Source organism: Mercenaria mercenaria, chromosome 18, assembly GCF_021730395.1.
Source record: "Mercenaria mercenaria strain notata chromosome 18, MADL_Memer_1, whole genome shotgun sequence".
Classification (NCBI taxonomy): Eukaryota; Metazoa; Mollusca; class Bivalvia; order Venerida; family Veneridae; genus Mercenaria; species Mercenaria mercenaria.
In genome coordinates, this window is record NC_069378.1 from 17,711,955 (window position 1) to 17,726,889 (window position 14,935).

Below are 14,935 nucleotides of genomic sequence, written 5' to 3' on the forward strand. Positions count from 1 at the left end.
AAGACTGCCATTTATTTAAAATGTATTTGTTGATATTTGGCCTAAAATCAGTATACGGTAATTTCAATTTAGATTGTAGTAATGAAAGCGATTTCTTTGCTGCGGTATCAGCATCATCATTTCCATAGATACCAACATGACTAGGAATCCAACAAAATATGATGGATTTTTCAAAAGAGAGTTCATGAAACCTGAGCAAAATATTTTGAATGAAAGGATTTTCCATATTTCGGTTGTGAATTGATTGTAATACAGAAAGTGAGTCGGAAAAGATGATAAACTTTTCTTCATCATATTCTGAAATAAAATTTAGGGCCAAATCAATAGCTTTTGCCTCGGCTGAAAAGATTGTAGCGTTATTTGGCAAACGTAATTTTGATTGATGTAGGTGGCTAACGGCGGCACATCCAACCTTTAAATCATCTTTTGAACCATCCGTGTAAATTGGAAAATGATCTTTGTATGTCGACTTGATCTCATTATATTTGGACTTGAATATTTCAGGATTTGTTTCAGACTTTGTTTCAAGGCAGTCTTCATATCAAAAAGAACTGTTGGAGAATTAAGAGTCCATGGTGGTGTATAAGGAACTAAATTTTCTTTTATATCATCGAATTCAAAATCAGTTTCTTTCATAGAATTGTTGATGCGAAATCCAAAAGGTTTAATTTGTTTTGGTTTTCTGTCATACGAATCGTGGTATTTCGGCTTAAATATAATTTTATGAGCAGGATTGGATTTGTTGGCAGCTACCCTCAGAGCATATTGCAATGAGAGTTTTTCACGTCTCCTGTAAAGGGAGGGTTCGTTTGCTTCAACATACAAACTTTCAACAGGCGATGTTCTAAATGCGCCAAGTGCAATACGAAGACCTTGATTATGGATAGTATCCAACATTTGTAAATACGACTTCCTGGCTGAACCATAAACAACACAACCGTAATCTAGCTTGGATCTAATCAAAGCTCTATAAAGTCTTAACAAAACCTTGCGATCTGCTCCCCAATCAGTATTTGAAATTACCTTTAAAAGATTCAATGATTTCAAACATTTGGCTTTCAGGTATTTTATATGTGGTATAAAAGAAAGCTTTCTATCAAAAATAACACCAAGAAATTTTGCTTCGTCAACAACGGGTATTTTTTTACCATTTAGAGAAAGCTCAGGGTCACAATGATGTTTCCGTAATTGATAAAAGTGGACACATTGAGTTTTTGATTGGGAAAATTTAAAACCATTTTCTATTGCCCAAGTTTGAACTTTATTCAAACACTGTTGTTGTTGGCGTTCAATCGTACGCATATTTTTGGAACGATAACAAATCAGAAAATCATCAACATATAATGAACAATCTGTCCCTGGTAACAAACATTTCACAATATTATTAATTTTGATGCTAAAAAGAGTAACAGATAAAATAGAACCTTGTGGAACTCCCTGTTCTTGCTCAAAAGAGTCAGAAAGGGTATCTCCAACACGTACTTTAAAATTGCGATCAGATAAAAATTGTGATATAAATGTTGGCAGACGACCTTTTAAACCTAAGTCGTTAAGATCATTCATAATACCATATTTCCATGTAGTGTCATAAGCCTTTTCTAAATCGAAAAAGACAGACACTAGATGCTCTTTTTTAACAAATGCATCACGAATAAAATTTCAAGATACCAAACTAGCCTAGAATTGATCATACGTTCTAGAGTTTTACATAAACAACTAGTAAGGGCAATCGGTCTATAATTACTGGGGTTTGTACTATCTTTCCCGGGTTTTGGTATTGGGATAACTATAGCTTCTCTCCAGGAATCTGGAAAAATGCCAGTTTTCCATGTAATATTGTAAATTTCAAGGAGGAGGTCTAATGATTCTTGTGGTAAATGTTTTAAAAGTTGATAATGAATTTGGTCTGGACCAGCTGCAGTATCATGACATTTATCTAAAGAGTCAAGCAGTTCTGTGAGCGAAAAGGGTTTATTATAATCTTCATCATTATTTGAATAAAAATTTAAAGGTTTACTTTCTTAAGTCGATTTAATATTTTGAAACCTTTTATCATAATTGTTTGATGAAGAGTTGTTCGAAAAAGTTTCACCAAGTACATTGGCAATGTCCTCCTTGGTAGATGCAATAGACTGGTCTGATTTTGTTAGATGGGAAAAATTCGAAGTTTTTCCTTTTCCACTTATTTTACGAATCATTTCCCAGACTTTTTTACCCGATGACCTAGAATTAAGTCTGGAAATGTATGAATGCCAGGATCTTTTCTTAGCTTGTTTTATAGTTCTGCGAGCTTTTGCTCTCAGAATCTTAACTGATTGTAAATTGTCTTTTGTGGGCCGTATATTGAATTTTTTAATGGATGCCCTACGTTTTCGAACAGCGGTCTTACATTCATCATTATACCATGGCTTACTTTTATGTTTACCATTTCTTGAAGTTTTAGGAATGCACTTGTCAGCAATATCAGACAGAAGAACAGAAAACCGATCAACAGGATCATAAAAATTTGTGAAATTCTCCAAAGTCAAATCATTTTTACATAAAGACTGATAATGTTGCCAGTCAGCTTTATTAAATTTAAAATAAGTGGGATCATCTGACGTTTGTTGAACGATACTTGATAAGATAATAGGAAAATGATCACTTCCATGTAAGTCATCCAGTACTCTCCATTCAAAGTCAAGAAAAAGGCTTGGTTGGCAAATTGATAAATCGAGAGACGAGTAGTGTCCTGTTGCAGGATGAAGGTATGTTTTGGATTTATCATTTAGTAAACAGAGAGAATTTCTCTCTATGAAGGTTTCAATAATTTGACCTCTTGTATTGCTATCAGAACAGCCCCAAAATTCATGATGACCATTGAAATCTCCCAACAGAATAAAAGGTTGCGGTAGTTGATTGATAAGGTGGTCAAGCTCTTCAAGATTAAGTTTGTATTTTGGAGGTATATATATTGAACAAAATGTAATTGGTCGATGCATTGTAACATGTAATGCAACTGACTGAATATTAGTATCCAAAACAATTTCTCTATGCGGACATGCATTATTTATTAAAATTGATGCTCCACCAGAAGCCCTTTCTGAATTTTTATTTATAAAGTTATACATTGAATAATTTTTAAAGGAAGTGTTGTCATTTTCTTTCAAAAAGGTTTCACTAAAACATAACAAAGAGGGATTATATTTTGACAGAAGAAGGAGAATTTCGTTATAATTAGCTTTAAGACCACGACAGTTCCATTGGATTATCTTATTCGACAAGAAAATGTTTTATCTGGAAATATGGTGTTTATATTAATCCGTCTTCTCAGGAGAAGGGATCTTAGTAATCCTTTTCTCCGTCGAAGGTTTGGGAGGTATGTCTGGAGGTTTGGATGAGCGTGCATCCTCCTCCCCCTCCATGTCTACATCTATTGCTAGATGTTCAAACCGGTTGTAGCGGTTAATGGGATCATTAGATCCCTTCCCCATTCACCGGTATTCAGTTCAATTTTTTGTTTAGGTGTTTTATTCACCTTTGCCGATGTTGAATTGTTTGATACATTGTTTATACGTTGTGGTTGTGGCTTGTAGTTGGGAATGTTTTGTATTGCGGCTGGGGTTTTTACTTGGAGAGGTTTCTGTACATTTGTTGGTTGTTTACTGGGTACCGAAGTTTGAGTTGGATTTTGTTGAACAGTCACTGAATCTGTTTGAGTAAAAGCATCAATGCACTGTGTTGTTTTGCTAGAGACAGATTTAGTTATTGATGAATAAGTTTGTGTGAGTGTTGGAGATGTAAATTTGGCATTGGCAATTTGTCTTGCTTCTGGAAATCCAATGCCTTGTGTGAATTTGACATGAAGAACCTCCTTTTCGATTTTCCATGTCTTGCAATCACGAGACTTGGCTGAATGTGGCTCGCTGCAGTTCACACAACGCAATGCACGACTACAGGTGTCGTGTTCATGAGAATGTCCATCCTGGCCGCATTTTGGGCAAGTGAAATTGCCTTTGCAGTTTTTCTCATTGTGCCCGAACTTAAAGCAATAGTAGCATTGGAGAGGATTAGGAATATATGTTGTAACTTTTGTAATGAGATATCCAACTTTTACGACTGAAGGAAGAAACGGAGTGCCAAAGGTAAGAATAATACTGTTTGTGTGAATTTCTTTTCCTAATCGCTTGATTTTTATACGTCTAGCAGCAGTGACATGCTGATCTGAAAGGCCTTGCACAATCTCCGTCTCCGAAACTCCAGCAAGGTCAGGACAACGAATGACCCCCCTTGAGAAATTCAAAGTACGGTGTGCAATGCACTTACATGGCCGGTTGTAAAATGAAGTTAAGGAAAGTAAATTTCGAGCATGTGAGGCTTTCTCAACTTCAACAAGCAGATCACCTGTGCGCAGTTTCTTGACTGACTTCGGTACACCAGCAATACCTTCGATCGTTTTTTCAATTATAAATGGTGAGAGGCTTGACATTTTGAAAGTTTCGTCTGTTGATTGGATTAAAAGAAATCGTGGAAATGCCATGTTGGATGTGTATGGTCGGTGAGGATTCTCACCTTCCGTGCCGTCAGAATCTGTTTCGGTATGCGGTCGTTTTTTATTTTGGTTTTCCATATTAAATGTTTAAAATTCGTCACTCGCAGCCCCCACCCGCCGCGGAGTCCAACAAGGGAGCATAAAAACAGAGCGGATATCCAGCTCATACATGTTAGGGATACTGTAGTGATATACTCGGCCAGGTATTTTGCAGTCTTGTTTATGTCTCCAGCTGTATTACAAAAAATGCAATAAGGGGACTCCAGGGATTGCTACTTTACCCTACCAGTTGACCCTAAGCCACCGCCTTCTAGGAAATAGAAATTGAAATACATATTACAATGAAGTGTTCAATAACTGTGTGAACGTACTATGAAGTTTGCTGAAAGCAGTAAAATATGACAATAGAAAGGAAGACATTAGGTTTTGTATAACGTAAATTTGCCAAAAAACCAAGAATAGTGTGCAATATAAAGATGAAAACACATAAATGCAATTCTAAATGAATAATAGAAGATGTAAGCGTAATTAAAGTGAGATTTCCTAGGGCTTGGCATGACTAGCCGATTGATCGTATCGGGCCAATATCACCGCCAAAACGTCTAGACCGAATAAGAGGCATAAGAAGTGTATTGGCACCCACATCCCGAAAAGAGGATGCACACATGTAAACAAGTATGCATCACCTCCCCGGGATGCTATGGGGTACCTCAACATCTAGGACCCTCCTCTCCGGCTTACGGGCCGCCACCCACGGCAAACGGGCAGCTCCATTTTCGGGGGAGTCGTACCCCTCTGCATGGAGATACAGCCGGCATTTTCTATCCCCCCGCCGGCAAGGGGCGATACGATGGTGAAAACGCGATGGTACGATGATGAAAACGCGATATTACATCGACATTTCACCATCGTACCATCGCATCATCGCGATTTCATCATCGTACCATCGCGTTTTCACCATCGTACCATCGTTGTTTCATCATCGTGCCATCGCACCATCGCGTTTTTGTCATCGTACCATCGTACATCGCGGTTTAGGATTCAATAAAAAGTCACGATTGTCCAAACGGAACACCGTACAAAACAGATTGAAAATCGATAATATACTGTGGCTTTGAAGATATTAACACTTTTCATTATATCTCATGAAAAGTATCCATCACACCGAGTAGGTTGTTGTAATGCTTGAATGTGTTCTGTGCTTCCAGTGTATTTGACTAACATTTACAACTTTATGTACCGTATCGCGGCCAAAAATGTCGCCCGTACTTTGACTCATTGTTGTCATTTTTCTGCTATTTTATTATCACTGAATCCATTCAATGCTAATGTATAATGTAGAGTTCCGGTTAAGCCAATGTAAGGAGTGTGTTGAGGAGTATATCATTGCATTGCATACTCAATTATGTGAACTGAAAGAAATTAATATAAAATATCTTAATTGACTTTGCTCTGAAATAAGTATATATTTTGCAAAATAATTTATGCATGTGTTGATTCTGGGATCTATACACTTCGTAGTCACTGACATATCTTAGGTGTCTGTGTCTTTGATAATGTTTGTGTTCCGATTTCCAGGTTCTGCAAACACATATAGCTTTTCACTCTTTTTTTGGCAAATCCATTGCTTTTAATTAACATATTTCAGCAAGCCCATAGTTTTGCATAATTCTTTAAACACATAGATTTTACATATTTCTGCAACCTATAGTCATGGAATAAATATCATGTCCAGTCAATTTTATCAAATAAAAGTTGCAGAAAAACATGACCACGCGCTTTGTAGTGTTGATCCATAAATGTATTTCTGAAAACTCTGAAACAAGACAGACCATTCCCCCAACACCCACTTTCACCACAAAAATGTTTGATACCTTGTATTGCGGAACAGCATTTAGTGACGCGTGTTATGCTTAACTCCAACTTTCGATTTAATAAATAATAAGCACCTGGCACTAATGTTCTGCTAAAATATTTACTATATCATTACGGTTAAAAACAGTACCTTTAAGATAAGATGTGTATATTTTATAAGATTAGAATTTTATGTAATGATATGAACATTCTTTCAGGTATGTTAAACTTATCAGTTACAATATTGGGTTTATTTTATCTTCGTGTAACTTATAAATCACATGTATTCGTCGTACTTGTTTGTTTAATTATGGAATTACAGGACACAGCATCTAGTGATAATCGTGCTAGTAAGCCTGGAATTTATGAGAATACAGTCGTTAGTAACGCAAGTGTGGAACTCACTGAACGTCAACATACACGTCAAACCGAACAAGAAGAGGGACAGTATGAGCAATTAAGGATAGAAACGAAATCTGATGACAGAGAAAAGAAAGACACTGAACGTGATAAAAATCGTTTAAAATGTGTAATCTATGTAACTGTCGCAATGCTCATCGTACTATACATAATAGTGATTATTACAATAATCATTCTCGCTAGACAAACGTGGCAAGGTCAGTATGTGATATTTACTTCCTTCATGAGATAAGAGAATATAAACAAGGACTATCTCTTAAGAATATGGTCGGCACAATTTAGTTTATTAGTTTATACATAATTTATTTTAGGTCGATTGTGAAGGAAGTTCTACAACTTATATTTATCACTCTCGACACCTCATTCCTGATGGAATCCATCGCCACGAGGGTATGAGAGAAGAGGCCAGTTTCCCTTTTAATGCTGAGCGCCAAGCAAGGGAGCTACTGGTACCATTTTTCACGTCTTTGGTATGACGCGGCCGAGGATCGGACCCACGACCTTCCGCACTCGAAGCGGACGCTCTACCACTAGGCTATCGAGGCATAATTTGAAATACGGAAAGATGTTGCAATCTCAAAGGTTTCGACGCGCACATGTACAAAGACATATTTTTAAGAATAATCAGTAAATGCAAATGAATATTTCTATATTGCCCTAGTCAACGCACATTTTAAGTCATTTCTCGTTCTCTTTTTATGTATATTTGATCATTATGTCTCCCCCATATTGTTTTTGTTTTCGCCACCCGTCCGTCCGTCCGTCCGCATTAAGCTTGTCCGGCTTTCACAGGTCAAACTGCTGGCCGGATTTCAACGAAACTTCACACGATTGATCAGTAGAAAGCCTAGTTGTGCAAATCACCGGCACGTTCCGCTTCGCTGCACAAAATGGCCACCAGAGCTAAAAATAGAAAAATATTGTCCGGATTTCACATGTCAAACTGCTGGCTGGATTTCAACAAAACTTCACAGGAGTGATCAGTACCAAGCCTAGTTGTGCAAATCGCCGGCACGTTCTGCTTCACTGCACAAAATGTCCACCAGAACTAAAAATAGAAAACTCTTGTCCGGCTTTCAAAGGTCAAACTGCTGGCTGGATTTTGACAAAACATCACAGGAGTGACCTGTACCAAGCCTAGTTGTACATACCGCCGACAAGTTCCGCTTCGGTGTACAAATTAGCCGCCGGAGCTAAAAACCGAAAAATCTTGTCCGGCTTTCACAGGTCAAACTGCTGGCTGGATTTCGATCAAACTTCACACGAGTGATCAGTACTCACCCTATTTGTAAATTTCACTGGCACGTTCCGCTTCGCTACACGAAATGGCCGCCAGAGCGAAAAATAGGAAAGTCTTGTCCGGCTTTCACAGGTCTAACTGCTGGCTGAATTTCGATGAAACTTCACAGGAGTGATCAGTATCTAGCCTGTTTGTGCATATCGTCGACACGTTCCGCTTCGGTGCACAAATTGGCCGTCAGAGCTAAAAATAGAAAAATATTGTCCGGCTTTCACAGGTCAAACTGCTAGCTGGATTTCGATCAAACTTCACACGAGTGATCAGTACCAACCCTACTTGTAAATTTCACTGGCACATTTCGGTTTGCTGCACGAAATGGCCACCAGAGCTAAAAATAGAAAAATCTTGTCCGGCTTTCACAGGTCTAACTGCTGGCTAGATTTCGATGAAACTTCAAAGGAGTGATCAGTACAAACCTTACTTGTAAATTTCACTGGCACATTTCGGTTCGCTGCAAGAAATGGCCACCAGAGCTAAAAATAGAAACATCTTGTCCGGCTTTCACAGGTCTAACTGCTGGCTGGATTTCGATGAAACTTCACACGAGTGATCAGTACGAAAGCCTGTTTGTGCATATTGCCGACAGGTTCCGCTTCGGTGAACAAAATGGCCGCCAGAGCTAAAGGGTATACATAGGGGGAGACATATGTTTTTGTGACAAAAAACACCTTCTAGCTCAAAATTTTGGTTTCAATAGAAACCACAATATTGGTGAATTTAGTGTAACAGCAGGTTTGCAGAATACTTATGCCTGTCAATTGTGGCGTAAAGCGGTAGAATAAAGCTATTGCGCAGAAAAATAGTTTGCCATTTTTTCAATATTGACTGATTTATCGATTTCATTTTAAGAAAAATAATCATTATAAATCAAGAGTCCATACCTACCGAAAGGTCTATTTGAAAAATGTATAATACACACAGGCGTATTGTTACTATAGTAAATTTCAAGGGTTAATAGAAATGTGTTTTATTTTAAAACATATGCTATATCTGGTTACTAGAGATACGTGATACGTAGTGATTTAAACAACGACTAATGAAAATGTCCGGAAAATGATTGAAGTAGACGATGTATACAGCTTTTAGCCAGAAAGTTCTTAGAGTCACTATTATATACTGCACTGACTGTTCTTGCCAAAGAATATCTAGACATCCATTTTCTGAATTAGCGACTTCTGTAAGTAATTTTTATACTAAATAATGCAAGACTTGGTTGTAACCACGTGCAGGAATATGTTGACTTTTGTCTCATGTCAGAATAATTTATAGTTTTTAAGTCATACACTCCAATGTGCGATGACTACACCCAGTATTGTATACATCCAGAAATAGACTGTACTTTCATAATCAAACAATACCAGATGATTGTAATTATATGGTTTGCAAACAATGCTTCTTTATTTAAAGTGATGACAATAAAGTTGCTATACGGATTTAAACAATGTTTTATAAAAACAATACATGTTTTTTTGTAAATTGTTGTTATTTTGTGTATTTTGATCTTTCTTAATTTTGTGCGAAGAAAAAAAACATATATAAACTGATCTAATTAACTCGTCTTTTAACACAGCATCACTTTGTGGGCCTACTATGTAAATGCGTGGCTCTGGGGCTGTGTTTTTGGTGCTCTGTGCTTCCGGGAAATCTACCCTTACCTATTATCTTTTGGTCTTTTTGTGAAAATTCATATTGCTTTCAAATTTGTTGATAGTGTTTACAAACCGTGGACAATTTAACAGCAAAATCTACGACATGTTTTTTATTTAACGCCGTTTTTTAACAGTATTTCAGTTATGTAACGGCGGGCAGTTAACTTAACTAGTGATCCTGTATTCTGTACCAGTAAAAACTTGTTCTCCGCAAGTAACTACCAGCTTCCCCACATGAATCAGAGGTGGAGGACGAATGATTTCAGACAGAGTGTCTTTCATCAAATCCTCACAAGCCCGCCCGCAGATCGAACTAGCGACCCCGTGATCCGTAGATCTGAGCTCTGCCTTTTGAGCTAAGTGGGTGGGTTAACTCCGTCTTAATAGGGCTGCGCCGAAAAAATATAATGAGCGTTTTCAAAAACGTGCAAATTTTCAAACAGGAATTTACAAAAAAAATCTATTTCATACTCAAAACGCTCAAACGATTAATTCGTAAATAACTTACAACTTTTTCTTTTAAGTTGATGGTATCTGGGCACAGTGGTCAAACTGGACTTCATGTGACGTCACTTGTGGTAACGGAACTCAAATGCGGACTCGAACATGTGCAAATCCGGCGCCTTCAAATGGGGGAAATGACTGCATCGGAAACGATGTTGAAAATGTTCCATGCACAAGAGACTTATGTGCAGGTACTTTTTCTTAATTTATTATACATTACGGTCAAACAATGTTTTCTTTGTAGATATAAGCTCAAAAAACGATAACGTTGTGTCAACATCAAGTTTAAATAGGTACAAAGGACAAACACTCCATCACACACACACACACACACTCACACGCACACACTAGCACGCACGCACGATCGCATACACGCACTCACGCACACACATACACAAACTTTTGATCTGGGGTGTAGCATGTTAAACAGCCTGATGTGGGCAGCTAGATATGGCTAAAGACATGTTTTCTAACAGAATTTGATGAAAATTCAGTACAAATCAATGTCAAACGGCACAAGTTATTGTTTACACCAAAGAATTGTTAGATCGTGTGCAATTTACATTAATTGTAAAGCCATTCTCACTTGATCACATTGTGATCAGTTAAGATCAAATCAACAATTAAGCCAGAAGACGTGAAAATAAAAACGTCCAATTTAATGCAAATGTCCATGATCTTCTTTTTCCAAAGAATCTTGTACATGTAGTGGTATTGGACTCCAAGTAAGAAGGTAAGGAAGATCCAAAGGATTATCATATGTTGAACAGTCTGTATTTGTTTTATCCTGTTCCGCACGAACCGTTTGAGTGGTTTTGATGTTGATCACCAATGAAGTACTATCTGGCTATCGGACCAGCAAATGACGTCAAAATGTTCAAAGATTCTTGTACGTGTTGAACTAATCTGGCGCCGACTACTGTGGCCATAAGTTCGAGCTGTGGTAACGTCATAGGTTTCACGGGAGCTACTCGATTTTTCGCGATCAACAGTCTGGATCCGGTTTCCAGCACACACCTAGTACCTTGGTTACTTCATTTGTGTCGATGACTCTTTCTTTTGTGGCGATAGCTTTTTGTTCGGGGTTGTTAGAAGACCACGACCCTAAGTTCATACTGGCACATTTCATCAGGTCACGTGCATCACGGAAATAGATGAATAAATCTCTGTTTTCTTAAAAAAGTTAAGAGTATGTTGTCAACATACAAATCTCTCTTTAAAATCTCAGCTGCATTTTTGGATTTGTTTGATTCCAGGTGTTTGAGAATAGTTCAGTTAAGAATAAATGGTGAGCAAGTCGCGCCGATACGATTAGGAGTGGAAGATGATTCCTTTCGCACAGGGTGGTGGGGAATATAGTGGCCTGTATATGAGGTTTGTGTAACATCGTCGATCTTTCCTATAAATCCCAGGCACTCTTGCTCTGATATAATTTCATCATATTTCTTTAAAGCATATCTCGTTTTTTACTAAGTCTGCGGATTGCGTACTCATTTATTTTCTTTGTGATGTTGTAATTTGATACTGCGCCAAGTAATCAGTCTTCTCATTTTCGTCTTTGCTCGGAGTGACACATATTATCTCAAGTGACCAGAAACGTTCTATAGTGGTTTCATCTCGTGCACGTGCCGTCATAACGTTAAATATATGGTTCATCGAGCTAGTAGTATTGCTAGAGTATGCATGCATAGGCCCCGACAAAAGATATCAAATTTTGGATTTCACGGCATTTGGTCCACATCCACGTATGATATGATCTTCAATGACATCACAGTAATGGTCAGCTCTTACCAGCATAGAAATTGTAAATATCTCGTCGCCGTTAACCGGATGTGTCAGGTTCAGTTCTTTCAGGTACGGTAAATGGGACGCTGTGTTCAGTAGACTCGTATTGATGGGTACTGATATAGTAAGTACGATTAATACATTGATTTGAATTCTCTTTTTCTGGTTTGTAATGAGGTACACCGTTGCGATATTAACATGTTTAGTTGTTGCTCTTGGTTACCAAACGTTACTAATTGTAAAAAAAATCTTTAAAAATATCCTTTCGAAGCAAATAATGCAACCAAGCAGAATAATGGCAGACCCGGTTTGATTGAGTCTGTTCATGAAAGGTAATGACATATGCAACTCACGCTGCCGAGAGCCGGCCTAAGCGGAACTCTATTACACATCAATTAAATGGACTCCATGATTCCGAAGGACCAGAAAATATAACAACCCTGAATCCAAGTACGGGGATACTTTTTACAGCCGCCACACGGCATTTAAAAATTGCTGTTGTGATAGTTAATAAAATCTGTAAAAAGATCCTTTGGAAGCAGAGATTGCAACCAAGCTGAATAATAGCAGACTCGGTTTGATTTAGTCTGTTCATGAGAGGTAAGGATTCTGTACCGGAATCTGATAATTGCAGTTCTTCTGCTAGCGTCTCGGTGATAAATGACCAGTCACGTTGCTAATGGCTATTTTAGTAAGACACCATGGGAAGTTTCTCGGGTTGATGAATGTAGTACTGCCGTTTCCGGTTTTGATGGTGGTACATCTGGTATATTTTGCCACTGTTCTGTTCTGTATGCTTGTAGTCACAAATGCTAGTATGATGTTTCTTTTTACAGACCAGGCATCTTTTATGTGACGTGCAATTTAAAACGCGGTGTTTACCTAAACAATTAAAGCACAGTTGTTTCTTTCAAATTCTGCATTCTTGACAGCGTGTCAGGAAACCTTGCACAGTCAATATGTTTATTGGATTCTTTACAAAATGCACAAATAATATATTTTTTTTTTATATTTGTATTAAAACCTGTCTCTGTCTTATCTATCGTTTGCTTTCTTCTTTACTTTGATAACACTTCAGTGTATAAGGACGATGTAACTTTGACATCGTTTATTTCCGGTTTATAGCCCTGAATTCTGATCTCAAGTATGCAGACTGACTTCTTTCCTCAATGCTCTCACGTGTTCTCGTGCAAGATTTGTTTTGACTTCTGGTGGTATTTTGTCTAAAATCATTGGCACTAACAGGCTTCCGTAACTTTCTTGATTCTGTCCAATTGATTCTAACCCTTGAATGTACGTTTCCATTTTGTCATCGAACGCTTGTATGCTGCCAAGCGTGTTAAATGGGGTCGGTAGCTGTATCAAGGCCTTTATTGTGGTGTGCAAAATCTTATATTATTGTCCGAACCTCTCTCGTAGCAAACTAATTGCTCTCAAATAATTAGCATTTGTAGGACAAAATCGTCTATAGTACATGCTGCAGCGCCCTCTAGCTGAGACTGTATGTATGTAAACTTCTGGACGTCTCTGAGATTGGTATTCAGGTAAATGGTTGATTCAAAGGAATCCCAGAAACCTTGCCATTTAAGAATATCACCGTTAATTTTTGTAGAGACAACTTTGGCAGTCTATGAAATTGAAAAGCATTGTTACTTACATTTTGACTGATGAAAGTATGCGCGTTTACGTTCAACTGTGTTTGTTGAAACCCGGAAGTGCTCGGTAATGGACTGCGACAATCCGGTAGAAAATATCTGCTGTGGCTCGACGTTTAAAGCTGGCTAACAATCAATGGGGAAGCCTTACGGTTGTGTTACTGTGTTATCTGTATGTCTGAACTCACTAGGGTGTCTCAATTTGAGGTCTAAGTCCAGCATATACTTTTCGGTTTATACAATTTCTTCATTGAACTCTTCGCTGTCCGTAAGATTTGCAATTTTCTCGTTCATTTCTTCAATTTGGTTTTTTTTCTAATTTGTTCGTCTGAGCATTTCTCTGTGCTATATGCTTTTGTAAATCCATATTTGTTGTCTGGTCACAGCGCCAGAAAAATGTGCATACGAAAGTGGACTTTCTGTCAAAAAGAGCACTACGCGTCTTAACGGTCCGATCCTTAATTAAACTCTATATAAACAGCTCAACAACATGACGTCAATATCTTAAGTCGATCGTAAGAAAGAACTGTATTTCGTAATCTGACCATGATTTATTTATTTATTTTGTTGGGTTTAACGTCGCACTGAGACAATTATAGGTTATACGGTGAGTAGTGTGTTTGTGAGAGATCCGCCACGTCGGGAGCATGAGCGGAGCGGATCAGATCGGATCGGATTGGGATCGGATCAGGTTGCGTAATCAATTAATTACTTAATTAGTTAATTAGGAGAGATTGCATAATCGGGGTGTTAATTACAAATCGGGAGATTTTATCTCATTTCCTGAGGAGAGAAAAGGTGTATTGAGAGGGATTAGGTGTTTTTGGCCACTGCTTATCTTTATCAATTAATTATAGATAATTAGTAACAATTTTGTTAGATAAAAAGTGCACACACAAGCGAACTCCAATTAAATGACATGTTTATTTTATCGGCTGACTTTGTGAGTGACGGATTACACGGAGAACTTTCTTTGTGCGAGATGTCTTGATATCATTCAAAAATCTGACAGACTGTAGACATTTAAAATGTGAATTTGGATTTCAGAAAAGAAAATTCACATGTTGTCTTAAGGATGTTTCCTAAACGAACTAATTATTCACAACGCTGTTAAATATGCATAATGACGTTTTTGGTTAAACACTACTGGTTGTTAAATGCAAGTTTACCTACGGGCCGTGCGTAGTTGTGCACATATATCACTACCTGTCATAAACAGATTTAAGTCATGTCTGTT

General features: G+C 37.7%; 1 protein-coding gene across 1 annotated transcript in view; it reads left to right on the plus strand.

Moving 5' to 3' along the window:
* LOC123538853 (uncharacterized) overlaps positions 1-14,935 on the plus strand; it is a 109,940-nt gene that overhangs the window by 60,742 nt on the left and 34,263 nt on the right. Inside the window, exons 18-19 of the mRNA XM_053529684.1 lie at positions 6,567-7,002; positions 10,279-10,449. Of these exons, the coding sequence (XP_053385659.1) occupies positions 6,567-7,002; positions 10,279-10,449 (607 nt within the window). The remainder of the gene's footprint in view (positions 1-6,566; positions 7,003-10,278; positions 10,450-14,935) is intronic.